Here is a 23837-nt window from a genome sequence, read left to right as displayed (position 1 = left end):
GAGTGGGAGGAAGAGGCCAGGGCTTCTAGTGTAAGAAGTGGCATACCAGGGTGGCTGCTCAAATGCTGGGTGCACCTTTGAGGGGACGTGGGTGGGCACTGAGAAGGGAAGCTAGGGAAAGCAGCCAGGTCATGTGAAGTCTGGATTGGAGAAGCCTAAGGGGCATGCCCAGATGCTGAGCGGAGTGGTGGTAAGGTGTCTACGTGAGGCTGGGGTGGCCTGTTGTCTGGCAACCTTGAACAGAGAATTGCTTTTTCCACTTACATAAGAGGGATAGTGGCTCCAGCTACTCACTGTCTCCCTGGAGGCTGTGAGCAGAAGCCCACAAGAACAGGCATGAGATCAAGTGCAGTGGGCCTGTGGGGTTCCAGGGAGTAAGTCTCTGCCATTTTGGAAAGATCATGAGGAGTATCCTGGAACTTGTCTCCAGAGGAGAGAAGGTGCAACCACAAGGCAGGTCCCTGGGCCCAGACAGGCAGCTTGAGTGTGTTGGGGGACAGCCCCATCAGGCTCCTGTGGCCCATACCCTGTGCTGGAGTTACCGGTGAGAAGACAAGACAGGAAGTGCACAGCTTTACAATACACCAGACCCAGACACCCCCACACAAAACTCTCTAGAAAGGGTTACATGGAGATGGCCTCAAATACTGTGAGATCTTTATTCCATGACAATCTTTAACTCAACACAAATTTCATCTTTACATAGGATAGAAATTGTACAAAGAAATAAAATGTTTTTTGTAAAATCTGATTAAACACTGATTTCTTCCACCCTCCCCCCGCCACCTGGCCCCACTCCAGTGAAGGAGGCAGAAAGGTGAGTTAAAGGCAGGGCAGTGTGGTGCAAAGGAGAGGGGATGGGAAGAAGGCAGGAGGGAAGGGGAGGAGCCCTCCACTGCCCTGGCCAGCTCCTCCACAGGACCCACAGCCAGCTGGTGTACTGAGGCCCTCAAATGGCACCTCCTGTTGCCCAGGAGGTTGTTGACAAGGAAGAGTGGGTGGCCACTGTCCTTTCTGATGTGTTTCCAGGGCACCAAGTATAAATGACAATTTAAGTCTAAAGAGTTTTCAAGTTCAACAGGTCTTGAGCATTCTGTACCAGATGGAAGCCCCACTGGCAATAAGGATGGGTTCCCTGAATAGCAAAAATCAGAGGCCCCTGCAGAAGAGCTGGCATGTGGCCACAGCCCGTGTGCATGCCTGTGTGGGGGGGAGGGGCAGGAGCAGGGGTAACATGTGGCTGAGATACTGTGGGAATCTCGGCTGCCATTTGGTTCAAGATACCAGAATCTTACCAGAAAGACAATGCCAGCAGCTTCCCAACTGTCCTATAGGAATCTCTGGGCATGAAAGTCTCCCCCAGTCCCCCACATCCCAGCCAAGCCAAGTTCACTGGGATCACATTGGGCGCAGGGCAAAGGGCAGCTCAAAATAGTCTGTTTGGCAAATGGAGCTGACTGGAAGCTGGATACCCAGAGAGAGGATCAGGAGCAGCCTACAAACTCAGGAACATCACTGCAGGGTCCTGTGAAGTTCTGGGAAGGCTGGGACCACAGCAGGTCTGGTTCAGAGACTCAAGACATTAGGGAGATTATTGGGCTTCCTCAGGCAGGAGAGGTGGTGGCAGCCTCAGGATAAGACACCAAGGTGCCAGGCCTGAGAGACACAGGCCTCTCAGTAGTACATATAAAATACATTAAAAGGGTTGGGGGGAGAGGGCGAGAACCCTCCTGAATTGCAGATGCAGTTCCTCAGGAGACTTTCTTTTCACACCAGGCAGTTTTCTGCTGAGATGCTGGATTCATGACCAAAAAAGGGCTGATGCTTATTTTTAGAGCAAAAAAAGCCTATTTGGTGCCTCTGGAAGGACTTGGACAATGTGGCCACCCCTGCCTGCCCCAGCCCCAGCTGCTGACGTCATCTGGAGGACTGGAGACACACAGGATGTCCATGCTGATTATGCCCTCAGAGGTGCACTGTGGTGGTCCACAAGGGACTGTGACACTCTCTTGCTCAATCCCCAGATCCTAACCCTGCTGGGAGTGGGGCTGATGGGCCTAAGTGCCCCTTGACAGCAGCAAGGAAAGGTACATTTCTTATGTGACTTGAAGGAAGAAGCCAAAGAAGTTGGTAAAATGTGCACCAGGGTAAATTAAGCATTCAGAAACGTAGGGAACAATGGGGACAGAAGCAGGACTTCAGGAGGCTGACAGCAGCTGTGGCTGGTAATAGCCTCCAGCTAATCAAGTCAGCAAGGATGGCACCACTGAGCCTTCAAGGGTCCAATTGGCCTCACTTCTAAAGCTCCCAATCCTCATTTGGGAACGTTCAAGAGGTCAGAGCACTCTTCCTTAGGCTGAATCAGAATCTTTCCTGGGCTAAAACCACCATGAGGTCCCAAAGGGAAGCACAGTTAGGGTCCGGAGTCTCAGAAAAAGAGGGAAGGGACCAAGAGAGGAAATACACTGATTGGGCTTTGCACACCAAGCAGCACCACATGTAAGTGTGTGTGTGTGTGTGTGTGTGTGTGTGTGTGTGTGTGATAGGATTGTCGTCACCCTCTAGGAGATGTCACCCACCCAGAGGACCCCAGGCGACCAGGAAGGCTGGGTGGAACAGCCAGGCAGTCTTTGCACAGAGAGGCCCAGGCAGCCGGCCAGGCAGGCAGCCTTCCCAAAGGCGGGACTAGGCGTGTGCTGCTGGATATGACTAATCCACCCCCGGGGACAGGCCCAGGGCTCTGAGAAATTCCATAACTTGATGGAGTCCTGTCCCTTTCACAGAAGAAAATGAACTTAAGCTATAGCTTGCTGGGAAGGAATCTGGAACTGAAGACCGTTTTATTAAGAGTCCGTGTCCAATGATTAGGCAGGACCTACATAGAGGGAGAGAGAAACCAGTGTGAGAGAAATGGTGTGGAATGTACCATTCAAGTCACAAGAACAGAAGAATTGCAGACTGAGTCAGCTTCTGTGCCTTGGTGGCCCAAAGGACATGAGAATGGCACTGGAGATCAGGAGTTCTGCCCTTGCCTGGTCTGCCTCAGGAGGGGATAGACCCACCTTCCCCTTAGAAAGGCTGTGAATCCAGCATGTGCAGACATCTCCAAAACTTCCTCGAGCCTGTTCACACTTCTAGACAGAATAACTGCTTCTACTAACGAGATCCATGTGTGCGCTACCCGAGTTCACTGGTGTTTTCTTTACCACTCAAGTCCCTCCTTCTCTCCCTTGCCCAGTCACACCAGCCAGATACGCCAAGCTCCTCAGGTCTGCCTGCTGACTCTGGTGTCAAAGAGGCAATGCCAGCCCTTCCTCATCGGATGGTAGGGGAACAAAGGCCTCTGACAAAGCAGGTGATGGAATGGAGGACTTCTGCAGAAGGAGGCAAAAAGCAGAGCAGAGCCTCTGCATTCTTTCACACCCCCAAACAAAAAACATATACTGCAAAAGGAGGAATCACTGACATACAAAGTTATTGAGGAAAGAGGAACAAAAAGAAAAAAGAGGCCAAGGGGGCAAGTTGTGTTTTTTCCTTCCTTTTTGAGGGCATCCAACATGGCTTATGGATTAGGGAGGGGTGTTGAGCTCATTCCCATGTAGAAGAGCAGTGTCTCTGCTGGAGTCACAGATGTAATTTACTCTGGCCCCTAGAACATGCCTGGGAAAAATCCACCCACCCCTCCTCTTACTGTGGGCCACATTCCACAAGGCTGGCTCTAGCCCCAGGAAAGCCCCAATTCCTCCAATCTAACTCCTGGGTGTGTCACCTGGCTGTGCAGATCCCCACTCCCTCCAGGGATCACACACCTTCTCAAGGGCATGCTACACTACAGGAGCAGTCAAGCCATAACCCTGAGATGGGACTGAAGTGAGTCCCATTAAAGACCCAGGGAGGCCAGGGAGCTGAGGCTGGCTGCATGGTTACAGCATCATCCCATGGCCTCTATTTGCACTTCCCAGCCCAAATCCTTCCAAAACATGAAGCATTCCTCTTTCCCCTGGAGCAATTAAGGAACGCCCACAGGCTCCAATCCTGGGAAAAGGAAACAGGAGACTGAAATAGCTGGACTGTGCTTCTGTGTGAATAGAAGAGCGGGCCAAAATCTGAGAGAACCTCCTCATACCTCCCTCAGCAGCCCATGCAGCTGAGGAGGGGAAGATGGGGGAAGGAGCTTGACTCCTATAAGCTGTGTGGGCATCCTTGACCACAAAAACCTGCAAATGGCATTTGGGAAGAGCCAGACATCAGCAATGTGAGGATAGAACTGCAAGAAAGTTCAGAAGCGAAGGACGTCCTAGGACATCCCCTACACCACACGCCAGACAGATCCATTCCCAAGTGCCGGTGACAGGCCACAGCGCTGCACTCGTGACAGCAGTGAGAAGGAGAGAACCATGGCGCCCTCCTCAGCCTGTCCAGCCCAGGTCTGCAGATGCACTAGTGGTGGGGGAAAGGTGGCACCTGGGCTGTTGCCTGTCCCAACATACAACCCTTGAGCAGTTCTACACTCTGGCTGGAATGGAAGTTCAATGAAAGATCACACAACCCAAGTAATAGTCGTGCTCAGAGGAAGTGGTGGGACCACCATCAACACTGAGTGCTGGAGGGCATGGAGAATACATAATAGCTAGGACCCAACTGGGAAAGCAGCCCTTCATCCCCTTATCTGGGCACAGCCTCCCTAAACTGCACCTTGGTCCCAGAGGTCCAGAGGTCCAGTCCTGTGCCCTGAATGGCTCTTGGCATTCTCATCATGTATGGCTGCCAGGAGGGCTTCTTCTATCATCCTTTCAACCCCAATTTAGTGCATCTCTTCAATTTCTTTTGGTGATTCATGTCCTGGGGCCTTGTCAGCAGAACTAACTCTTAGTACAAGGAACAAAAATAGGCCCTTTGAGGAATGTCGGCTCCGATTCAAGTGGAAACATAAGAACAAGGAAGGCAAAACAATTAAGCCCCAAAAGACCAAAGGGAAATATGCCCCTAACTCAGTGCCTACCCCCCCACTCTAAGGCAGAACCTGTCTGAAACCTGATACAGAAACTGAGGCTGCAAGGCTTTCTGGACCCAGAAGAGCAGCCCATCCTGCAACTCCCCCACCTACCAGGAAGAGGAGGCAGCACATTCAGTGGTGTACATGTGGGTTCCCACTTAGGGATCTGCAGTAAAACCCCCTTTTAGTAGGCCCTTCCCAAGCAGAAGTGCCCAGCTATCTCACAACCGAGCCTACCAGCACATACCCAAAAGCCACAGCTTCATGGACAGCACTGGTGGCCAGCCAGTACGAAGGCAAATTGGAACCAGGCAAAACCCAAGGTAAGGAGGGCATCTGGGAAGAGACAAGCCTGAGCCTTGGCAGCTGAGCGAGTAGCCAATGCTGGATTACAGGAGCCTGGGAGCCTGGGAGCTGGCAGCTCTGAGACTGTAAATCTCATCCTCCTTCCCGCCAGGACAGCTGTTCCCAGGATTCTCAGATTACTTGTTGCACAATCTTTCCACTTTTTAAAAAAGGGGGTATGTGCGCATAAAAAAAACCCTAAAAATCTCTCAGTGGCAGCAACAGAAGCAGCAGCACAGAGCTGCTGGAAATGCTGTCACAGTGGCAGGCAGGGAGGGTTTGGAGGCACTCAAGTGGTTTCCTGCCTACAGTAAATGTGCTAGAAGAGGGCTGTGGGGCCAGCGACAAAGGCCACAGCCACGGATTCACAGTCAAGGGTAAAAGTCTCAGGCACCTAAGATACTGCATAAGGGCCAGAGCAGCCTTCCCTCCCCCACCAACTCCCCATAACCAAGCCAAGCTGCTTAAGTGATCAGGTCCCCTTACCCAGGTCAGTTTCTGTGGTTTTGTTTTGGTCACTTGGATCCTTAGAAAAAAAAGTTACAAAACCCCAGTAGGAGCAATCTGCTCCAGAACACAGGAGGTGCAAAAACCCAGAGGAAAGGCAAATCTGAAACTTGGCTGGCAGTGCAAGTGAAAAGTCAATGGCCACCAGGAATGCTAATGGGGCCAAGAATACAGCTATTCACCCAATTCACCCTGCTGAGGGCGGGGCCCCAGCTAACCAAGGCTCAGGGCCAGCCCTTCCTGGCAAGCCTAGTGTGCAGCACCCCCTGCTGGTTGATAGAATTAAAAAAGCAAGGCGGTGTGTACAGGTTAGAAAGGGGAAAAGGACAGGAGACAGGAGAGACAGGGAGACCAGCAAACTGCCTCCTGTAGTCTCTGAGTGAGACTGCTGAGAAAATGGAGAATAAACGTGCATCTCATTTGGACCCATCAAAATCTAGGCAGTTGCGGGACGTGGTGGCTCATGCCTGTGATCCTAGCAATTTGGGAGGCTGAGAGCAGGAGGATCACAGATCGAGGCCAGTCTGCGCAGAAAGTTCAAGACCCTGTCTCAACCAATAAAAACTAGGAGTGGTGATCCACACCTGTCATCCCTGCTACAGAATTGTAAATATGAATATTGCAATCCAGGCTGACTGGGGCAAAAATGTGAAACCCTATCTCAAAAATAATGAAAACAAGCTGGGTATCAGTGGCTCATGCCTATAATCCTAGCTACTTGGGAGGCTGAGATTGGGAGGATGGTGGTTCAAGGCTAACCACCTCTAAAATAACAAGAGCAAAATGGATTGGAGGTGTGGCTCAAGAGGCAGAGCACCTATCCAGCAAGCATGAGGCTCTGAGTTCAAAACCCGATACTGAGGGGAGGGAGAAAGGCAGTCAAGGCACTAGAGATCTGGAGAAGCCCCGGCCCTCCCAAGGTCCAAAAGTGCTTCTTCTTTGGGCTGGGGGGAAGGCTCAGGTGGCAGAGTGCCTGCCTGGCAATGTGGAGACTCTAGTCCAAATCCCAGTACTGCCAAAAAATTAAAAAAAAAAAAAAAAAAAAGGATATAGCAGAAGTGCTTCTCCTCTCAACCCAAGTTTCCTGGAAAGAGATGGGGTGTACACCCAGAGCAACATGGTTCTTTCCCAGCTGCTGCAACCCTTCTTGGAACCATTAGGCCATTTCTTCCATACACTATCATGTGGAAATTTATTTCTAGTTAGAATAAAATCCGGAAAGTGGGAGAGATCCAGTGAAGAATATACCAGGAATTATTCTGCCCAAACAGGTATTTCCCACTATGGATCTGGCACACCCCAGCCCACCTGGTAGATTGGGTCTAAGATCCCAGGGCTGGCTCCCAGGTGGTCTGCAGCTTGTCTCCTCAGTTGATGGGAGCCTGACCTGCCCAGTGGCAATCCCATATGCATGAGCAGTATGCTAGGCCTTTTCCCTATCCTCCTCTTCAGGCCAGTCTGAGCACTTGCTCTCCTGGGAACAATGAAGAAAAGTGCACACCTGGGGAACCCCTCCCCCCCACCTGGACCACCCTCCAGCTCTGCAACTGCTGCTTAGAAGTTGGGCCCTAATGGAGCACCAGTCCAGGTCCCGTATGTCCAGGTATATGCACAGTAAAAGCAGAGGCAGGAGCAGCCAGCACAGCAATGAGCACACTCTGAGAAGGAACAGGCAGTTGCCATAGTTCTGAGCCCAGGTGATGGATGGTAGGCTCAACAGCAAATAGGCTATGCAGGATAACAGCTGCAGGAGGCTCAACAACACTCTCATGGAGTGAGCCAGCCAAGCAGCTCCCTGAAACATGGCTCTGCATTTGACTGTGGTGTGGGTAAGACCAAGGGGATGCAGAATCTCCCTAGAGGCTAGATGGGGTCACACTAAGGTCAATGGCATTTCTCAAGGCTCTCAGCTACTAGGCTGCCTCCCACCTGGGGCTTTGCAGTGTCACTGCCCATAGCCACTCAGCCTCCCCAGCCCAGGGCTTAGTGGTGACAATGTGAGAGTCACATGGAGAGAATGTACTACTGCTACACAGGACTACTTACTGTCCCCAAGAAAAAGGTAACACTGCAGGTGAGCAGACAAAAGAGGGCCCAGGAAATTCTCAAGTCTTTGGACTCTTGAGCAGCCTGGGCAAAGGACTAAGCTGGTGCCAGGCACAGATTGGAGTCTGATAGATAAGACCTTAAACATGAGTCACCTAACCTGTTTCGGAGTCTTCGCTGTCAGAGGAGCTGGACTCACTGGTACTCTCCGACTCAGAAGATGAGAAGCCCTTCATCTTGGAGGAGCCAGCAATCACATCAACTTTCTCCGCTATAACCAAGCAACAGAAACTGTGTCAGGCAAGACCCCAACTCAGGAGGCACCCCAAATGCCTGGAGGAAGGACCAACTGTAAACCTGTGCTCAGGACAAAACATGGCTCATACTGGAATTTTAAGACCCCTCCAGTCTCTCAGAACACCTTTTCAAGGGTTTTCTCAACAACTCAAGAGACCAGCACAGACTAATTTCCCAGCATGAAGTACTGCTGGCCTTGCATGAAGGGGACATTATATCCAGAGATGAACCCAGACAAGGAAAGAGACCCAAGGGTCTCCCAGCACTCTTGCTAAGTATGCAGACTAAAGCCCAAGTGGATTACTACCACAGCATACCTTAACTTGGGGCTCAGAACCCCAGGAACCAGCCTGGGCTAGAAAAAAGGCAATGTGCAAAAATATTCTGACATAGATCCTAAGTCCCACGCTCCTAAGAGCAAAGTCATGCTCCACGGTGAGGCATGTAACACAAAAGAGATGCCTGGGGAGACTGTCACCAGAGGGGACCTCACCACCCCTACTAGAGAAGGACAGGGGTAGGCTTAGTTGTGACCTAACATCAGTGCCCCAGGACCCTGCAAGATCAGACTTTTCCTCCTGTCCTCACTCCCTAGCAAGCAGCTGAGGAGGAAAGCAGCTGCTGTTTAAAGCAAGGTTCAAAGCACAGGTGCAGGTGGGCCCGGCCAGTCACCAGCCAGAGAGGTTTAGAAAGGCAGTGACAATCAGGGTCATATATTTCTGAGGGTTTCTAAGTCAAAGACATGGATTTTATAATTGAGGGGAAGAAGCCTAAAGAAGAAAAGGGTTGAGCTAGGAAGGGAAAATTAACTGAGGGTGTCCAAAGGAAGGACCTCTGCAACAAGAGGGTCCAGGCGAACCTTGAGGTTTCCTTTTCTTTCGCAAACAGGAGGTGACGTAGCGCTCCAACTCGCGCAGTGTGGACGGCTTCAAGGTCTCAAAGTCAATCTCGATCTCATCAGGGTTGGAGTTCTTGAGTGAGGGCTCCCGTGATTGGATGATGTGCACCACGCGGCCCAACTTCTCCCCAGGAAGCTTGTTGATGTCCAGGCTCAGTTGCCGCTTCTCCTCATAGGACATGGGCTTGCATTTGTCCTCTTCCTCCGACTCATACGTGGGAGGTGGCTTGCTCTTCATGGGTGCTGGCTCCTTCTTGCTATGAAGGGATGATGCACTGTCAAGAACGGGTGCCCTGAGGAAGCTAGCACTTACTCATTCCTCCATGTACATTTGTGTGTGTGTGTGTATGGAAGGAAAAGCCCAGTTGGCCTTCAGATAACATGGGTACTCAAGGCAACCCATTCCCCAGACGCACTACAAAGAGATGGACGGTAACACGCAAGGCGCTATGAGAGCTGGAGCTCTGCCAGAATCAAGCACACGCGGTGGGCTCCCAGAGCTCAGCAAAGGTGAGGAGGCAGAGTGCTGTAGCGGCCCACTGACCTGGCCTGCCAGCTGTGGCAGCACAGTCTCCTCCCTCCCCACCCACGGCAAAATCTAAAACACAGACCTCGCACTGCTGTTAGTGCTGTTGTTCTTCTTTGTCTTTTTGGGAGGAAGCTCCTTGGCTTTGCTTTTCTTGTTCTCCTCCACTTCCTCTTTCTTTTTGTGCTTTTCCTTTTTTTTTTCCTTCTTGTCTTTCTCCTTTTTCTTTGGTTTGTTCTGCTGGGGCTGTGAGAGGGCTGCAAGCTGCTCATGCACGGCTTTAAGCTGTGTAAAAGACAGGCAAGATATACATCCTGGGGAATGTCCCTATCACCAGACCTGGGTATTGGCTCAGCACCAAGCCCAGGCATCAGGGCCTGGCTGAGGAGGAGGTAGAGGGAAGGCCACTGACCTCCCACATTAGCCACAGACCCAAAGTAACCGCACACACTTGTTCCCTAACTCCAAAGATTGTCAGCATCCTCCAGACCAGAGAAAGTGCGTAAGCTGACAGTTGCTAAGCCCTTGGTCACCCTGGTCCCAGGATATTCTTAAGAAGGGTTCTTAAGAATCTTGGTAAAAGTGTACAGACACTGGGCAGTAAGTGCCCGAAGACTAGCTTGGAAGAAGAGGAGCAAGCAGGCAGCCCCAGGAGAGGGACATCTGGCTCAGCCTCTTCTAGATACTGAGCCTCAGAAAATGACCAGGTCCCCCACCCTACACACAACAATATATACATATATACAACACATACATATGTATGTGTATATGATCAACATGCACTAGACCTGACAAGAGGGGAAAGGACACAAAGGACCCAACAGGAAGGTAGAGCAAGCACATCTATTGAAACCTCTGGGGAGAATGCCCTGGCCCAAGGGTGCCCTCACCTGCTCCTGGAGCTCAGCCAGCCGCTGGGCTCGCTCTTCCTCAGAGTCGTCAGTGGAACTGTCACTGTCGGAGGAGCTATCGCTGCTGCTGTCACTGGATGAGGGCGGGGCCACCACCTTAGTGGGGGGTGGTACTGCTGGGGAGGACACAGCCACCACTGGCTCCTCAGGCTCGTCCGGCATCTTGGCAAAACGCATTTCAAATACATCCTGGGGGAGGGAAAGCCGTACCCGTTGAGGGTCACCTCGGCCTTACCAGCTGCTGGAGCCAAATCAACAGGAAGCAAGCAAGAGGTTGAAGAGTGCTGTAAGGATGGAGACCCCTCCCTGTCACTAACAGGAAGGGTGGAGGGGTGGCAAGGGGCCAGATAAGGCCCTCTGACAGGCCTTTCAAATCTCACTTTGAAGAACCAGGTGGTCCTGACATAGCTGGGCACTTACTCCCAGAGGGACACAGTAAAGCAGGTAGGCAGGTGATCACTGACATTAGTCTGAGGCTGCTCCACAAATGACAGGAAGAAAGCAAGAGCCTCACAAACAGTCTGAGACCTTTCTGATAGAGGGAACAGCACTGGAACAGGCCCCAAGTCTAAGGCATCTCTAGGGAACAAGGTCAGGAATGTGGGGGATGCTAAGGATTCAGGGAGGGAGTCACCTTGTGAGTTACGGAGTTGAGCAGAGGCTCCAAGGATTCTGGGTACAGGAACCCACCCTAGAAGACCCCAATACCTCTTAACTCTAAGATCCAGGAATCAGCTGGAACCATGTGGGGTCACAGAACTCAGTGAACAGCAACCCTGCCTGTGCTCCTGGGAGTCAAGCCACACTGTCAACCAAATGGCAGGGCCTCTACTCTGAGTACTCCATGATCAATCCAATGATGACTCAAAGGACAGAGGGAGAAGGAATAAAATCATCAACGCAGCAACTCACACAACGAAAGGTAACTTCCCCTGAGTGTGTGTAGATGCTTCAGACAGCAGTGCAGGGGCTGAACAATTCGCAGCATACTGGATGGAGCCTGACCCAGGAGCCTCTCCTGAAGTCTCAGGAAACCCAGGCAGCTGGGGAGGGAGTGCCCTCTGCAGCAGGATATACATCCTGCATAACTGTGGTATGGTTTCCCTTCCCTTCCCTTCCGACCACCTACAGCACAGCTTCATTTTTCTACAAAGGCCTGCCCTGGGATTCTGACTGGCCAATACGAAATAGGCAATAACTTTCTGAGTTATTCAGACATAAATCCTCAGCAGTTATCATGACAAGGAGAAACATACACAGGAGGGGATAACTAGAGTCTCCCAAGAAAAGAGAACTGAAAGAGAACCAGGCAGGAAAAGAAACGGCTTCACAGCGAGGCAACAACCAAGAGCCCTAGACTTCCAGCACTTAGCCACGTGCTGGAAGCACCGACCACCTAGTCACAGTGCCTTAGATGTGGGTAGGCTTAGGTTCCCAAAGAGTCAGCTAGCTTCTGTAAGAGCCAGGTTTATACCCGAATAACAGAGGGGAGAGAAGGGTAATGGGAAGTGTCAGGACATTAAAAAGGGGTGACCAGCTCTCCTTCCTAGGACAGAAGCAAAGTCCAGCAAAAGAGAGAGCTGCTTCAGGTCTCTTATCTGTATCTAGCCTTCCTGGTCCAGCATTCACATCACTATCCTTGCCAAAGTACATCCCTGTTCCTCTTCCCTGTGCTACTTCCATGACCACTGTGGCTACTGTGGCCATGGAGGTGAGGAAGGTGACACTCTCTGTGGCCTCCTCCTATTCCCTTGGTGCTCATGGTCCTGGCTTACCCGAAGCCAAGATCAAGAAGCATAATACAGAAAGTCAGTTGGAATGAGAAACTAACATCAGGCAGGGTTGGGGCTGCTGGATTCATGGCTGTGTCCAGCTATGTGACCCCCCCCTTCTCCTGAACCCTGCTTGAGTGTGAGTGAGGGGCAGGAGGACACCTTGCTGAGTGGCTATGACAGCACATATCCACTAACATCCTATTGTGTGCTAAAGAGAAATGATGCTCTCCCTACCTTTAAGGAATTCAGGGTCTAGCAGGAAGCAGAAGGAGTGAATGCAGCTGTGAACTTTTCTAAAAAAGCACTAAGGAGGAAAGAGCAAGGAGTTGCAATGAACTAGGAGTAACCAGAAAGGGTGTGCTGGACCTCAGGAGTAAACCAGGCCAAGGCCGGAAGACAAACGCTGCTGCAGAAACCAGGGAGAATGATGCCAAGGAGAAAAAGGAGCAGGGAGCAAGAATGTAGATAGGACTGCTGTGGGGCCAGCAAGAAGACCAAGAAAACCCAACTAAGATGCACTGACGGCAAGCGTCTTGTGAGGGAAGACAGTGATTACAAGGACAACACTGGCACTCACCAGGGAAAAATGGGGCTTGAGCCTTCTGCTGCTGGGCTGACAGCATCCCACCATACCATATCCTCCCTACTCCTCTATGAATATGCTTCACAGTGTGCTTCTCAACCTCACCAGTGTGCTGGTTTCAAAGCTGATCAGCCTCACTTACCTGTGGTATGCATCTGAACAGCAGAGAAAACATGTCCCTCCATCTAATGAAATAGACATGCTCACATGCTAGGTGGCCAAAGTGCCCAAACATCCCTAGGTGAACCAGTCCCTGGAGGCAAGGAGTAAGAGATCCTCAGTGGAGGTGTAGGACACAGGAAGTGGGAGGCCCACTAGGTTCCAGGTGTTGGATGAAACTTGAGTGAAGACACAAAGACACATGCACAACCTATCTTGAAACCTATCTGGCTCTGGGATCTAACACAGGATCCCAACATATTTTTCAGTTTATTTTTCCTTGCTGTAAAAACAACTGCATACCACTTTGAATGTGATCCAATCCCCTGCCCCACAGAACTCTGGTAGCCACATTTCACAACAAAAGAAGAGAGAGGGCAGGACCATCAGCAGTTTTGGGGCCCACTAGCTATACTGGTGGCTTTCAGTCCAAGCCACCCTTGGGCTTCTGAGGAAACTTCAAACCTACAGCCAGTTGCCCCTACTCCCCCAACTCCCCACCATGGCTTCAGGCTGTAGGGAGATTTCCTAAAGGCCTGGAATCAAGAGACTAGAATTCAGATAAATGCCATTCCTTGGGCACAACCTAATTTTAACTAAGCAGGTCCCAACACATCTTAAAAGAGGTGAGCAAGGCTGAGGGCTTTGAGTTGACACCCCATTAATATTCTAGGTAGCCAAACCACAATGATGTGGGAGACCTTGGAGAGAAAAACAAAACAAAAACAAACAAGATGCAACAATCACCACAAATGCCTTCCAGAAAAAGAGAAGTTACCCTGGCAAAGACAGGTGACCACACCTGAAGGCAGAGTCCCCCACTCCCACAATACACTCTTCCACTTCTACCTGAACTGTACCCTCCTCAAGGGCAAGCCTCATCTAGTCCAGCATGACACCAGGTCAACATCTAGGAGAACTCCTCAGTTTAAGAGATTACTGTTAGCTACTCAGGGGGCAGAGATCAGGAGAATCACCATTCAAATCAAGTCCTGGGCAAATACTGCAAGAGACCCTATCTTGAAAACACCCATTACAAAAAAGAGCTGGTGAAGTGGCTTAAGGTGTAGGCTCTGAGTTCAAACCACAGCTACAACCTCCCTCCCAAAAAAAACTACTACTGTGTGGCAAACATCTCGGTGACCATGCTATGGGTGAAAATGACATGTCTGTGCAGGTTCACCTACAATGAGGAGAAAGATGCAAAGAGAAAAATCTTACATAAAACTATAAAATCTTTGTTGGAGAAGCAGAGGTTGTAAAGAGGTAATGATTCCAGAGTGCCAGGGAAGGACAGGAAATATCAGATGCAAAAATGAGTAGAGAGTGCTTCTTTTCTTTCTTCAAGAAAATAGCTCAAATTGGGAGGATTGTGGTTCAAAGCTAGAATGGGCAAATAGTTTGCAGGATCCCATCTCCTAATTAACCAGTGCAAAATGCACTGGAGGTGCAGCTCAAGTGTAGATTGCCTGCTTTGCAAGCATAAAACCTTGAATTCAAACCCCAGTCCCACAAAAGGAAGAAAAAAGAAAAGAGCAAAAAAGCATCCTTTGGTCATTGCAAAGAACTTGTTTAGGTTTCACAAGTTCCATGAAGGCAAATAAGGTGCATGGGTATCAAATCTTGGGGAGTGGGGGCAAAAGCTACCCCATCTTCTCTAGAGAATGGGAGGAAAGGATGGTGGCAGGCAAGCATCTAAGGCACAAATGTGAAGGCACTACTAACACGAGTGACCCTATGCAAGAATTACAGTAAAACTGTAGTTTGAACTTTTTAAGGATGGGAAAGGTGAAAACATAAATGGTGAAGGGGTAGTCTTTGTGAAGACATCAGGTAATACTAAACTAAAGAGGGAGCCCCTTTCCCCAGTCAAAACTACAGAAAATGAGTAAGTCCTAGAAATAAAAACTTTGAAAGTATGATCATGCATTGGTTATTTCTTTTTTCTTTCGTTTTTTTTTTTTTTTTTGGGGGGGAGGCAGGTACTGGGAATTAAATGCAGGGTCTCAGGCATGCACTATACCATTTGAGCCACGCTCAGTCTGAGCATACATGTGAACAAGAGCCATGCCCACACTAAGAGTCCACCCAATCTCATAAGGGAAGTGTTTCTTCTACCCCAGAAATTTCAGGACATGTCCTTTGAACCAAAGACAGCTCCTAATCACACAAAAGGCTGAATGACAAAACAGGGGGAGTTAGAGAGGAGCTGTTATGGTGTTAAGTATGGAACAAGTGTGAAGCTAGCAGAACTAGGAGGCAGACAGGTAGGCAACAGGATTCATGTGGCCTCAATGTGGCACAGACCCAGGGGTCACCAAAATCTTTGCAAGTCCTCACCTCTGCCCTGTAAGTACCTGCTGTGAGAACCAGGTGCGAGGAAGCCTTGAGGCCCACAATTAAGACACCTGCATCTTGTGAAGGCAGGTAGCTCAGCTCATAGCCTGCTCAGACTCCTGAGAGAAGCAGCAACTCCTGGCCTTGGGGAGAATTGGCTGGGAATTTTAATAATGTTACGTTTCTTTTCAAAGAATTTAAAAAAGCAAATTACCAAGGTATTATATATTGACTTTATTATTCTCCAGACTTTTTAAACCCCTGATCTTACTACCACTTTAGCCCATTTAAATTTATATATACAATCGTCTTTCTTTAAAATAAAGTGGAGTTAAATGTATACATCCATGCTATAAGGCTCCCCCCACCACACCTCCATATGTGCATTTTACAGTGTTGATCACCCAGAACTCTCAACTTGAAGGAGAGGAGCTGCAAACTCCACCCATCAGGGATCAGAGTAGGAATCATGGTCACATCAAATGTCTACAAATCCCTCCTCCCTGACAGCCAGAAGGTAAACAAAGGCTTTCAAGGCTCTGGTGAAGAAATACCCACAGGTGAGCAGTTACTTTGGCTCACCACTGTGACAAAATTCTCTGACAAGTGTGTCCCCCACTGACTTGAAACATTTGTGCTTTGGAAAAGAGACTGACCCTTGCATCGTGTGCACTCTTCTAGCAAAGGGCAAGAGAATGCAGATGGAGAATGAGGGAATAGGGGAGGGGCTTTCAGTGGGATACCTCAAAATAAAGCTGGCCACCCAGCTTTAATAACCCCAACCTAAATAATGCATTAACCTCAGTAGACTCCACTCTTCAAAGTCACATGGCATTATCCCAAAGGCAGTGACAGAAATACACTGGCCTACCCTACCCAGATCCTCACCTGGAGTTTTCGGGCCATGGCAACCACTTCATGGTCAGGAGGGTTGTACTTATAGCAGTTGGAGAACATCAGTCGGACATCAGCACCAAATTCCTGAGCATCTCGGTACTCACGGGACTCTAGTTTAGACTGGAAAAAACAAAACATGTCCCAGTTCACTATGCTACTTGTTTTCTAAAGGAGTGGTGGTGGTGGTGGATGACAGTGGCAGCGGCAGTACTGAGGGCTACCTGTAGGAGCAAGTTGGCTTCTTAGTGGCTTAGCTTAATCCAGACCCTAAATTAAGGGGGGGCAGCAGTGGGGGGTCGGGGGACAAACATGGGACAGAATCACCCCAGTTCTCAGCATGAGATGGACAAGGAGCAAGTTTCAGTGTTGGAAACTATCCTGTTAGCATCCAAGCTTATTCACTGGGAGCACTATGACTGGCTAAAGAGCAACAGGACACAGGAAGCAGAGCTGAAGCTACAACTGAAGAAGGGAAGACAAAAGTAAGGTTAGGTCCAGTTCTGATCTTGCACATATTTGTCGTGGGGACAGAAAACAGGACACTGGTCAAAGGAACAGAGCACTGTTCTCCCTTTTGCCTGTTTCATGTTTAGGTAGCCTTATTTCACTTCCAGAAAGAGAAAAATGCAAAAAATCTTAAAACATCAGCATTTACACTGTGAAGAGGAGATGGTAAAACCCTCTCCATCACATACAGCCTGGCAGAGGAAAAACAACCCCCAAGCTCTCTTCGAGTATCTATCAGGTATAAGGTGCCCCAAGTCATTGGGAAGGCCTCACAGCAATGCTGTCTACAACAAAAATGGCCAAGTACATTGTGTTAGTACATGGTCCATCCCCCCCATTAATTGCACACAGCTCCCAGCAGGGGGCATGAGGTTTCTTTGGACTGGTGGAGAAAGTCCAAAGACTAGTAGGCCAGGGCCTTCTTGGATCGATCTAGGAAGAAACATGGGAAGGGAGGTCCTGCCCCACCTTGATTGTGCTCATGTCCATGGGGTGCTTGATGATGTCACAGTAGTCATGCAGGCCCAGCGCCTCCACATCCACGGGCTTGTAGAAAGGCCAGGCATAGGCAGCGTGCTTTTTGGCAAACATCTCTTTGAGGATGCCACTGCAGCACTTAAGCTGCTCTGAGACCTTGCTGCTCTTCTCTGGCACTGGGTGCTGCTGTGAGTCGGGCACATCCTTCTTTGGGGGCTTCACAGGTCGGCTGCTCTCCCGTCGGGGGCCCAGCTTGGTGGCCTTGGGTTCTGGGGCTAGTGAAGGTGGCTCGTGAATGGGGTCGATGGTGGTGGGGGTGGTGGTGTCAGCTTTCCTCTTCACCCCCTTCTTTGTCTGCCAGAAACATAGGCACAACAGACTTGGGTCAGAGACGCCAGCTAATACAGCTGCTCTTAGGATCAACATGAAACCAGGCCCTGTCTAGGGTCCCAAAACTCCTGGGACTGGGTCCAAAGGTAACTGCACAGGCAAAGGACCAAGGCAAGGGAGACGGACTCAGTACTCTGCTCTGTAGCTGGGATAGAATCATCAACAGCAGGAGAAAGCACAGGATTTGCTTACTGAGAATTCAAAACCATTTCCTGCTTAATGCCAGAGACTTCTCCCACAGAGCCCCTGAGAGAAACAACTCAGGGACTGTTTAGACAACACCTGAGAACAGGCACTATTCGAATTAAGAGACAGACGAAGGGAGTAGGAATCATGGGAAGGTGTAACTTGGATATGAAATCTTTGGGTCAACATCTTCTGGGCTATGAATCAGATGTGCCAAGATATCCCAGGAAACACATGACGGTACCCAGGAGCTAGGACAGGCTCTACACAAACCACCAATAAGGCCCGGACCACCTGTATCTTGCAACGCTCCATCCCTGGTGGTAGCAGCCTGCCTGTGCCCAAGATGCTTACCTTCACAGGCTGCGGGGTGGCTGCGATGATGGGTGGGTGACTCTGCACAGGCTGGGGAGCTGGAACAGGTGGAGGTGGTGGCTGAGGGGGCACCGGCGGGGGCGTCTGCAGTGGCTGTGGGGGCACCACTGTCATGACAGGGGTCTGGACGATGAGGTCTGGGGTGACAGCAGGGAAGGGGGGAGGCATGGCCTGCACAGGCGGAGGGTTCTGCTGAGGGGTCTGGGTCTGTGGAGGAGTTGATGCTTGAGTTGTATTTGGTACCGTGGAGACACCAGGCTTTGATGTCCCTACCAATTATAAAAAGAATAGAGTTAAAAGTGCTGACACATGCTGGCTGACCTTGCCAGGATACCACCACATATCTATGTGGTGTATTTGCCTCCAAGACAGTGTTTCACACACCCCAGACATCACTGTGTCAAACCCATCCATGTCAAACCATCCCCGTCCCCAGGGATCAGAAAGCAGTAGCATATCATACTATACACCTGGATGCAATTCCCCACTTGGGCACAAAGACCCCTTTATGAGAAGAAAGGCTTGGGCAGAAGGAGCAGAAAACCCATGCTAAGTGCTAGCACCAGGACTATGGACAAGAGATCAAAAGAAATGTGCCTTGGAGCATTCAACTGGAGCTGTCCTCATTCCCAGAAGTGCCAATGCTTCTGACAGGAGCAAACAGTAGCCACCCTCACCAAGGTTTCTGGAAACTGGCATGAACCCACCTACCGGAAACCACTAGGGATAGGTGGACAGCTTCTGTCCTTTGTGACTCCATCAGGCTACCTCCCTGCAGCTATGCAGGTGAGTCCAAACATGAAACAGTCACATAGTATACCCAATCTGCTCCAAAACCAAGTCATTATGACCAGGGCTCTAACTTGAGCAGGTGGGCCAGGGAGCATGCCTACAAGCATGGCTCAGATTGCCACAATCTTTGCATGCACATAACAGCCTTGATCTTCAGGCTGTTCTTGGGCAGTGTCCAGGCTTCCTGTGAAGGATAAGGGTAAGGTCTGAGGACTTTCCCAATTCTTCCCCAGGCACCATGCTTGGGCTTCTCCCAGGACTGGAAGAGAAAAGATGTCACTATGATCTGTGTACAAACCAATCCCCTGGTCCTGGAAAGCAAGGACCAGGCTCCTCTAAAGAAAAGGACATGACTTGGTATGTACAACAGTCAAAGGGTTGTACAAAGCCAAAAAGGTGACCAGCAAGATGAAGTTTTCCTTGGTTATTCCAGGCACTACAAGGGAACTGGCTGCCCTCTGTGTCACTGCCACTTCAGAGCAGGGTGGGAGGCCAGGCTGAAGATTTCTCCTCAAGATAAGCAAACATTCTCATATCTAGGAGCCACATCGAAAACATTGCCCTTGTGAAGCACAGAGCCACGAAGGACAAGACACAGAGATACATGAGGGCAGAACTGACTGAGCATCAAAGGGGGCTATGACACAAGTGCATTAAGGTAAATTACAAACCTCAAGGCTTTATGACTGGGACACTGGTTAGAATTGTTTCTGCTCAGATTAATTTTTTTACTCTAAAAATGGAAAAGCGTAACTGGGGGTGTAGCCCTTGCTCAGTATGTGTGCTGGGTTCAATCCCCAGCACCAGAGACTCACACAGACACACACCCCCAAAAGAATAAAAAACATCTATAGCCCTTACAAGAAGTCAAACAATGTCAATGTGCTTAAAAAAGCTACACATTCTTTTCCATCTAAGCTCATGAACAACCCATAGCCCAACGATTTTTACTTAAAAGAGGCTGCAGGGTTATGGGACCCTGTGAGGGAGATCCAATACTGAAACTGACCACCCCATTCAAATGGCAGCACTTCAGTACATTACGTCACCATCTGGAGTCTTCTACTAACCTCAGAGAGTAAAAGAATAGGGAGAAATGAAGCTGATTTCCTTGCTATTTCAGTACTCTACCTGCTTCTTTCCTCCCACGTCCTCTTCCTTTTGCTTGGACTATCATGATTTCAGTCTCTTCTGTTGGCAGTTCATTGATTTTTTGCAAGAAGAGCTTCTCCAGAGCTTCTGCCATTAAGACGATGTCATCTCCAGGCTGGATGAGAAGACAGGTGGGGTAGAGCTGGAAGCCCACCACTCCCTGCCTCTGTGGACAGATCACCTAGTCCACCCCCTGCCCCAATGAATGGAACATCATATTCAGGTTCCTTTCCTGACCTGCATCCTAAGGGGCCTCAGGGATTATGCTACAAGGTGTCCCTACAGGGCCTATCTGCACCTCCCTCTCTCATTGTTTAAGTTCCACTGTTTGAGAAACCATCCTTAGTTTTCTAGATCCTAAGCATCTACCAAATTCAGCCAATCCCTGACAGGGACCCTCCTTGCAGTATGGCCTCCTCGAATGCAAATGAATTCGTTAGAAATACTCAAATTACACAGAATTTCTTGCAATGAACCCTTTAGCAGGGCTCCAACAGTGCTCCCCAACATATCCCCAAGGCAGCTTGGTGGGATTTGGACAAGGCCCATCTCACACTGCCTTATGGGTCCCCACTCTGACACCTTGTCCAGAACATGCTGAACCCACTCAGTCTAAACTGAGGGCCTGATCTGAACATTTCACTTCCACCTAGGTAGTGAGAGCTAAGACTTTACGAAACACAGTAAACTTCAAGAAACTCACCTACCCATCTCTTCTGGGCAATTTTACCCACTACACCAGCAGAGGTCAAAAGCTGAGTTCTGTATAGTGTCTCCCTCCAGAGTCGTTCTATTTGAAAGGGTTGGTTTTAATCACATCTGTGGTCTGAACTGTAAACAAATGATCTGGCTTCATGGCACAGCCGAGCCGAAAGGTTTGGCTACGGGGTTAGGAAGTGACCCTTGGATCTACATGTAAGATCAGGGGGACACTCAATATTATGGCCAGGATTTATCAATGGTCATGTCCACAGTTCCAGGAGACTGTGACCCACAGAATAGTTGGGCTCTGCGGCCGGCCCCTTTGTACCCTCTCTCAAACCGAGGTTTCTGTCTGAGCACACCTCTGCACAACTCCATTTGAGTAGTCACATCCCTGACAATTTATACCATCCCAATGGACTGTCCTCATACCTTTTTTCCTAGACATGCTCAGTAACTAAAATCCCAAGGGCACCAGAAGCACATGCTTCAGGCTAACAAGGATAGCTTACCATGGCCAGTGCCCTCCTCCCCCTGAAACAAACACACCCAATCCCAGGCACAACCACAGGTCCCAACACCTCTACCTTCAGTGGTCTCCTGCTGTCAAGCTGGTTTACCCAAGCCCCCTATCTCCTCAAACTCCTCCCCCTCCTCCAGGGAAGGTAGATACCTGTCCCCACATCTCACCTTGTTGTAGATGTAACAATTTGTAAACATAGTGTTGAAGTCCTGGATACATTCCTGAGCATTCCAGTAATAGTTGTTTTCCAAGCGCTTCTTTATTGTTCCCATATCCATAGGTGTTTTAATGATCTTATAGTAATCCTAGGGAGCAGAAAAAGCAAAGAAGGCCAGTGTCACATTGAGTACCCACACTGGAATAGTGGGGGTGGGGTATGTGTTTGTGTTGGCCTCTGGGTCTTACTCCTGGAAAGCTGAAATTCTTCCATTCTGTCAGTGAGTGACCTCAAGGGAAACCCATGATAAAGTGGATCAGAGTAGGATTCCAAAATGTTGGGTGGCAATTTGGAGAGAAAAATGTGTGTGACTGCCAACTGCCCTATCTTGGAACAGGTGCTCCTTACTGGAATTTATGTTTTTTCTTTTCTTTTTTTTTTTGTTGTTAAAGTATCCTTTCAGTTTAAGGGGAGAAAATAGCCTTTTAAAAAGTAGTTTGTACCCAGAAAAACAATCACAGTAGGTTCTCCTTTGTGATTGATTTTACTCACCCATAAAGTCCAAATTCCCATTACACCAGTGTCACAACCCTCCCTTAACAACTGCACTCCCAGCTTCCTGTCATTTGGAAGAACTCTGAGGCACAAACCTCCACCCTCAATCAACTGCACCAGACTTCCATCTCTTCCACTTACACACAGCATACCATTAAGGATTCATTAGTACATGATGTGGTTGAGCAACTAACCAGATTAGTTGTCCAAATGAGGAGTCTGGACATCCTTCACAATCCTCAATGAAAAAATTCAGTGGACCCAATCTTTATGCCTTCAGATCTTAGTCTCAAGTGCCAAACACAAGCCAGACAAGTCTTTGAGGGCCTTAAAGCCCTGAAAATCAAACTGAGCTACTCTCACAGCTTTTCTGAATCTAAATTATTCTAAAACCAAAAGCTGATTTTCAAAAACACATGAGGAATTTGGAAACAAAACAAGCAATGCCTGCGGTTCCAGGAGGGATGACCAGAGAAGGCCAGGCAGGGAGCTAAGAGACGGCAAGACAGCATCTTGGCTAGATCCATTAAGAGCCACATATTCTAAGGCTACCTCCCCCACCAAGAATGAACACTCCAGTCATTAGGCATGGGTAGGGTATCAAATGGGGCAGCTGGGGGCAAAGAGTCTGTTACAGAGAGGAGAGCGCAGATCATTAGTTAATGTCTTACCTAAAAACAGTGATGTGCAGTGGGGTTTTGAGTTTCTCTGACACTGAAAAAGGAACAAAAGCTACTGCTTGCTGACACAGATCCGTGCCCTACCTTGCTATGGACTGCAATATACACACCCAGGCTCGAAGCCAAGAGGGGCACTCAAACCCCAGACTTGCTATGCTCTGTTCTGCTCTGCCCTCCTTTCCCAAAGAGAACCAAGCACAAATACATCAAGCTCAGTGGAAATCTAGATTTTAGTCTATGGCCAAAGGTCTCCAAGAATAGTGTTCATTATGAGCATTGGCCACACAGAGTCAAGTGGCTCAAGGATAAAGAGGACAACAGTAGAAGGTCATGCAGGAAGGATGCAGGATGAGAACAGAGAACTAGGGGAGAGACTGACAGCTGGGGCACTTGGTTTAAAGCACAATAAGAGGCCAAAACACAGGTGAAGATAGGGATGGCATCAGAAAACAGAAATGAGGGGAGATTTGGGGGAAGGTGGCTCTATACAATAGCTTCTGAAGAGGAAGCTCTTCTTTTCAGTTTCCAAAAGATACTGTTAGTGTGATGATCCTGCCAGCAGACTAGCCCCTCTGGGTCAGCACATGCTGACCCAGCAACCTCCTTCCTCTTGGCTCCTCACTCTCCCATCTCTAAAGACATTGGATCAGTGTCACCAGCAATTAGACTTTTTCCCACATCAGAGCTGCTGAAAGTGACATCAACAGTCACAGAGGTAGGTTTCCAGAGCAAGGGAATCTTGGCCACTCTCAGGAGTCCAGTCTCCAGAAACTGACCCCGTGGCCTCACTGGCCACATGCACCTGTTTGTCCCACTGACCATTATGTTCTCTCAGCGTAACCTGGGATGCTACCTCTTTATAGAGACCTCAGGCCTCCCTGTTCTTGGTCCTTACCCTCTCAGCCCTCCATGCCCCTGCACCTCTCCCACACTCTCACTACATTTTTCTGTAACAAACTAACCCCTCATCTATTCTGGCTTTGACTCATCCTTTCGAAGCCAAGTTTCTTCAAATGGTGGCCTCATACCCATAACTTCTCATTCAGTCTGTTACAAATCTGATT

General features: G+C 49.3%; 1 protein-coding gene across 3 annotated transcripts in view; it reads right to left on the bottom strand.

Annotated features, from left to right (window-relative positions):
• Positions 1-23837, bottom strand: part of Brd4 (bromodomain containing 4) — an 80438-nt gene that overhangs the window by 8459 nt on the left and 48142 nt on the right. Inside the window, exons 1-10 of one of the 3 annotated variants that reach the window (XM_020156130.2) lie at positions 21549-21686; positions 20860-20987; positions 20136-20271; positions 18192-18481; positions 17253-17615; positions 16269-16397; positions 10506-10715; positions 9701-9900; positions 9051-9346; positions 8055-8165 (exon numbers count right to left, since the gene is read on the bottom strand). In XM_020156130.2, coding sequence (XP_020011719.2) covers positions 8055-8165; positions 9051-9346; positions 9701-9900; positions 10506-10715; positions 16269-16397; positions 17253-17615; positions 18192-18481; positions 20136-20250 — 1714 coding nt within the window. In that variant the 5' untranslated portion in view covers positions 20251-20271; positions 20860-20987; positions 21549-21686. Of the gene's footprint in view, positions 1-8054; positions 8166-9050; positions 9347-9700; positions 9901-10505; positions 10716-16268; positions 16398-17252; positions 17616-18191; positions 18482-20135; positions 20272-20859; positions 20988-21548; positions 21687-23837 lie in introns of those variants that run through there. The other 2 variants (XM_020156131.2, XM_020156128.2) reach the window with 2 other exon arrangements.

The sequence above is a fragment of the Castor canadensis genome, chromosome 14 (assembly GCF_047511655.1).
Source record: "Castor canadensis chromosome 14, mCasCan1.hap1v2, whole genome shotgun sequence".
Classification (NCBI taxonomy): Eukaryota; Metazoa; Chordata; class Mammalia; order Rodentia; family Castoridae; genus Castor; species Castor canadensis.
Note: the sequence above shows the minus strand (reverse complement) of the source record. Positions and strands in the feature narration are given on the sequence as shown.